At 34.1% G+C, this 6321-nt stretch overlaps 1 protein-coding gene across 1 annotated transcript in view; it reads left to right on the top strand.

The window, feature by feature from the left end:
- The window catches only part of LOC111376511 (glucan endo-1,3-beta-glucosidase 13-like), a 17231-nt gene extending 10952 nt beyond the window's left edge, over positions 1-6279 (top strand). Inside the window, exons 3-6 of the mRNA XM_022999475.1 lie at positions 3425-4766; positions 5127-5420; positions 5580-5873; positions 5978-6279. Of these exons, the coding sequence (XP_022855243.1) occupies positions 3425-4766; positions 5127-5420; positions 5580-5873; positions 5978-6279 (2232 nt within the window). The remainder of the gene's footprint in view (positions 1-3424; positions 4767-5126; positions 5421-5579; positions 5874-5977) is intronic.
- The last annotated feature ends 42 nt before the right edge of the window (positions 6280-6321 follow it).

Genomic DNA, 6321 nt, shown 5'->3' with positions numbered 1-6321 from the left:
AAGATAGTACTATTAAGCCCCTGTTTGTTTTCTATTTTTCTCACATTAAAATGAAAAATATGACCACTATTCATCACATCAAGTCACCAAATTTGAGTTTCTATCTCTCGTGTGGGACCCATAACGACTATATTTTTCATTCTTATTTTTACAAAAATGGGAAACAAACATCCCCTAAATATAATTTAACTTCATTTAATATTCATTTAAGTATAATGCTCATTGTTTTATATTGAAGTACTTAGAATTTTATGTTAATCAAATTAAATTTAATTACTTAAATTACGTTATTTAAATTAAGTTCACTACTTAAAATTGAAGCTCACATAAATAGATGTAATTTTATTATAATTATATAATATAACATATTAAAGGTTGCATTAAGATAATGATAGATTAATTACAATATAAAATAATATTTATTATAGTTTTAATATAATTATATATAGACGAGTTTTGATTTTAAGCGATTAAACTTAATTTAGTTAACATAAAATTATGAGTGCTCCAATATATAAAAAAAGAAAAGAAAAGAAACGTTCAATTTACCATTTTATCCTTATATAATATTGTCAACATCTTCGTTGAAAGATTATAAATTGCACGTTTAATTAATATAATAGATAATATAACTATTCAATTACAAAGGATATAAATTGAAAAAATAAAATAAAATTGCTTAAACGTGATCAACGGTTAGGAGGGAAAGAATTGAAGATGGAAGAAATTATCCATTAATCCTAAAAACCTTACTAATTACTCATAAAAATTAGGAGTTACTTACTCCTTCCACATTTGTATCCAACCCTCTAAATGCAAATTTCACATCTCAATTACACATTTTTCACTAAAACCAAATTTTTAAGTATTAGTAAAAATTAATATTATGTGTCCTAAAAAATATTAATATAGTATTGAATATTTTATTATTATTGCATGTTCATTTTTGTATAAGTATAAAAATTGATGATAATTCAGTTACTTATTAAATATAAATATATAAAGAAAAGAAAAAGATTTTTATCTTGATACACTTAAAGGGAGAATTTTTATTCCTCCATTTGTATTAATTGCATTGAAAATGAAAAGAAAACTTTTGTTTAAGATTTTTCACCTCTATATCTATTTTGAAAGTAACTTTAGTTTTTAATTTAAAATAAATATGCTAAGGGATAAATATGACGAGCACAATTAAAACGTAATTTTTTGTTTCTAAAAGTGTTTAAATATGATACTTTTTTTTTTAAGGTAAAAAAGTTTATGTTATAGACAAAATGAGTAATTTTTTATTTTGTACATCATTTATAAACTTTTAGCTTACTTCAAATATACATCTCCTAAATTGACTCTTTTTTGTGTTACCACAAATTTGGTCGATGCTGTGTAATGATTGAAAATAGAAGTCCAACCAATGTCTAGCATAAATAAATAAATAAGTAAACAAAAATTACATTTCAATTTATTCAACATTTTCACATTATGTACATAATTTCATAAAATTTTTATTCATTTATATATATTTAACAATTTTAATTTTTTGTTTAACATTATCTATTACCTTACTTTAAAAATATTATACATATCATTCATTATGTGCATAAGACACAACAACGCACGTGCTTACTACTGGTAATATTCAAAAGCAATAACAATTGTATATCAATATATTACAAGGTATCCATGAGGTGGAAGAGGGCTCTGCATTAGCTCTTGGCATCTTTGAGGTCGATGGTATTTGGCCAAATAAAATTAGATATTGGATTCAGCTCAATGGTCCATCTTGACCTACATGCCTCATTTCTTTCCATGTATGTGTCTTAAGTAATTTGCACCGAAGATGTAAGCATTCTAATTCCTAGCCAAATTTCATGTCACTCATCTCCCCTGCATTTAGTTATTCTCTTATTTTTTGATAGTGATTTCACTGTCAATGTAAACAGTTGTCGGACTTTTTTGTGAAATGACAACTTTTTGTCTCTAACAATTTGTTAGTGTGCAAGTGACGTATAGATAGACGATGAGGTGATCGAGATTTGATAACAGCTTGATCCTACCAAATTGTGATATAAGTAGACATTAAACTATTTTGGAAATAATATTTCATTATAGTAGATAGCATTTAACGTTAATTACTCTTGCACAACATGTTGAGAATAGCACAATTATAGCTCACTGTTGTTGTCCAAAACAAAATTTAGTAAATGACAACGTACAAGAATCTAATTTATTTATTACCTAATGCGTTCGATATTGTGTGTCTCCTATCGGCATAAATAATTCTCTTTTGCACTTTTAACTAGAGATTAGGTTGAGCTCCTTCTAAATTTGTTAATTCGTTATTAATAAAACATACCACATTATTTAGAGAGACATTTTAGTGGGTGAAACGCGGTTTCTAATTCTCCTCTATCTATACAAATATACATGTCACTAGTTGTTAAGTGCTCTTAAGACGACTTCGAAAGGCACAAGACTTGTTGGAAAAATAGGTTCAATTTTATCAAATATGGCAATATTGTGTTTAAGAATTTATAGTGGAGAAGCATCCAACATTCCCACTAGGATTAAATGTTTTTCCTAATTGACATTCATCTTAAAAAGAAAAATATCACAAGTTTGTTAGTGCACTTGAAAATATGAGAAAAGGTGGGAGACATGGAAAAATTTTGTCCAATTTCCACTTCATCATATGTTATATGCAGAAATTGTGGTCGCTCATTAATTCGTAAATTAGGACTTGCTTAGTGCTCTCTATGAAATTCTAAAGGACTAATCGATAGTTAAGGAATTTTCTTGTTATCTACATAAATTCTTTCACAATAAGTAACTTGTCAAGTTGAGCTCACTTAGTGCTCATGACCAAATTCCAAGGCACTGAGCGCACTCGACAATCGAATCAATATGACATAAAAGCACATTGAGAGTATTGTTCGAAACGAGTTTTACATATTTGAGGATTTTCATGTGAAAATATATGAAGTTAATCTTTATGAGACCGTGTATGTATTATCACTTTATTAGCTCATTATATGATGGGATTTAAATAGGATTTTATGTTTAACCATCACAATAATATTTGCATTAATATTGTCTAGCAATTCACAATATATGGAAAGCATAAATAAATTATAATAACGAATAATTTAGTATCCTCGAACTATGTGCGTGTTGGGATTAAATCAGCTAATTTAAATTAAAGTTGATCAAATTTGGTTTTTAACCACACATTTCATTGAACTCCTAACCATCCATCACTTATTTTTATCAATTTATAATTTTAACAACTTATAAGGAATCCCAAACTACTTACAAAAATTGGTCCAATAAAACAAATTAAAATTAAGTGATAGAATAAGTGACAAATGAACTCTATTTAAACCCACCACAAAACCTTTCTTCACCATCTCTCTTAATTCTTGCTCAGTTGAGCATGGCATTCTACGGACTTTCTTCTGGCTTCTTCTTCTCATTCCTGTTTCTTTTCTTGTCTAATCTAATCACACTTGTTGCTTCCGGCTCTATCGGGGTAAACTACGGCCGTGTGGCTAACAACCTCCCATTGCCGCCGCAGGTGGTGCAACTCCTCAAAGCGCAAGGTCTAACTAAAGTGAAGATATTCGACACCGACTCCAACGTCCTCTCCGCCCTTTCAGGCTCCGGCATCTCCGTCACGGTGGCGCTCCCTAATGAACAACTCTCCTCCGCCGCCGCTAGCCAGTCCTACACAGACAACTGGGTCCAGACCAACATCATCCCTTACTACCCTAAAACCCTCATCGACGCCATTGCCGTGGGTAACGAAGTCACCCCACCGTCCTTAGTACCAGCCATGAAAAACATTTATGCATCACTCTTGAAGTACGACGTCGCTTCAAAAATCAAAGTCTCATCCCCTTTGGCTTTAAGTATACTCCAATCGTCCTACCCTCCTTCCTCTGGTTCATTCCAATCGGACCTGATCGAACCGGTATTCAAGCCCATGTTGAATTTTCTCAAACAAACTGGTTCCTATTTCATGATCAACGCGTACCCATTTTTCGCCTACAGTGGAAGCACAGACATTTCATTAGACTACGCTTTATTTCAAGATGGCAAAGGCGTGACTGATCCTAACAACGGCCTTGTTTATAAAAGCTTGTTCGAGGCTCAACTCGATGCTGTTTACGCATCAATGAACGCTTTGGGATTCAATGATTTGAAAATGGTGGTTACTGAAACTGGGTGGCCTTCAAATGGTGATGCAAATGAAAAAGGTGCAAATATAGTCAATGCGGCTAAGCATAACGGGAATGTGGTTCGTAGAGCTCTCACTGGTGGCGGGACCCCATTGAGACCCAACGAGCCTCTTAACGTCTATATATTTGCTTTGTTTAACGAAAACCAGAAGGGCGGGCCAACTTCTGAAAGAAATTTCGGGTTGTTTTACCCAAACCAGGTCAAAGTCTATGATATACCACTCACACTGGAGGGTGCAAAAAGCACCATGGATAAATGGATCAAAGATCCAGTGACGCCGAGCCCACAAGTTTCGTGGTGCGTGGCCAAGGGTGACGCAGAGGAGAAAAAATTACAGGAGGCGTTGGATTATGCTTGTGGTCAAGGTGCGGCTGATTGCAGTCTGATTCAGAAAGGTGGCAAGTGTTACGATCCTAACACGCTTGAAGCTCATGCATCATATGCATTCAATAGCTACTATCAGAAGAATTCTAGAGGAAGTGGTACTTGTGATTTCGGTGGTACAGCTAAAGTGGTCACCGAACCTCCTAGTGAGTAATCGATATTTTTATCCTGAATTTCGACCTTTCTTTTTACAAATTTCTTGACTTTAGACGCATGAAGTTATCAACCTAGGTGAAGTCAAATGATAGATCATTAACTAAACAAGCATCATGTACATACCCCAATACAAACAAAAATTATTTGTGAATTGGAAAGACAAGAAATATAGCTTTCTAAGGTCAAGACTTCTTGCATGTCACAACTTAATAATATGTTGAATGGACGTGAAGTTTTTTTTTTTATGTAATATTCATGAGTTACAATGGAAGTTGTGATTGCAATGTGTTATTTAGCATATTAATAAATTTATTTATAAAAAAAATACTTATTATTCTTTCATTCCACAGAATTTGGCAACTGTGAGTTCTCCACCGGTGAAGCCTCAGTCAATAAGGTGGGACAAACATGGTGTGTAGCGAATGGCGCAGCTGGGGCTAAAAAGTTGCAAGAGGCACTTGATTATGCTTGTGGTGAGGGCAAGGCTGATTGCAGTCCGATTCAGAAAGGTGCCGCGTGTTACGATCCTAACACACTTGAGGCCCATGCATCATATGCACTCAACAGCTACTATCAAAAGAATTCTAGACGAAGTGGTACCTGTGATTTTGGTGGTGCAGCCAAAGTAATCACAGAATCTCCTAGTGAGTAATAAAATCTTTTATTCTAAATTATTGATAATCAATGATAGGCACGGCATTTGCTACAAACAATACAGAGATAATGACTGCATAGTGTCTTTTTAGCATCTTAATTATTTTATTTAACAAAAAAAGTACCTTTCATTTTTTGTCATTTCTCAGAATTTGGCAACTGTGAATTCTCCACGGGAGAAGCCTCAGAGAGTAAGGTGGAGCAAACCTGGTGCGTAGCGAATAGCGTAGCCGGGAATAAAAATTTGCAGGAGGCACTGGATTATGCTTGTGGTCAAGGCGGGGCTGATTGCGGTCCGATTCAAAATGGTGCCAAGTGTTACGAACCAAACACACTTGAGGCCCATGCATCATATGCGTTCAATAACTACTATCAAAAGAATTCTAGACGAAGTGGTACCTGTGATTTTGGTGGTGCAGCCAAAGTGGTCACTGAGTCTCCTAGTGAGCATTTGATCCTTTTTGCTAAATTTCGTTCTTTTTCTTGAATTTAAAACATATTATATATGCATTGCATATTTATCATTTTATTTACCAAAACAATGTAGAATTTGGCAACTGCGAGTTCTCCACTGGGGCAGTTACAGCGAGTAAAGTGGGGCAAACATGGTGTGTAGCGAACAGTGAGGCTGGGGAGGCAAAATTGCAAGCGGCACTAGATTATGCATGTGGTGAGGGCGGGGCTGATTGCCGTCCAATCCAAGAGGGTTCCACGTGTTACGATCCTAACACGCTTGAGGCTCATGCATCATATGCTTTCAACAGCTACTATCAGAAGAATTCTCGACGAAGTGGTACATGTGATTTCGGTGGTGCAGCTAAAGTCGTGACTCAGTCTCCTAGTGAGTAATCAATCATTAGTGAATTTTAATCATACTAATGTTAATATTTT

This window comes from Olea europaea, unplaced genomic scaffold (assembly GCF_002742605.1).
Source record: "Olea europaea var. sylvestris unplaced genomic scaffold, O_europaea_v1 scaffold1511, whole genome shotgun sequence".
In the NCBI taxonomy this organism is placed as follows: Eukaryota; Viridiplantae; Streptophyta; class Magnoliopsida; order Lamiales; family Oleaceae; genus Olea; species Olea europaea.
Note: the sequence above shows the minus strand (reverse complement) of the source record. Positions and strands in the feature narration are given on the sequence as shown.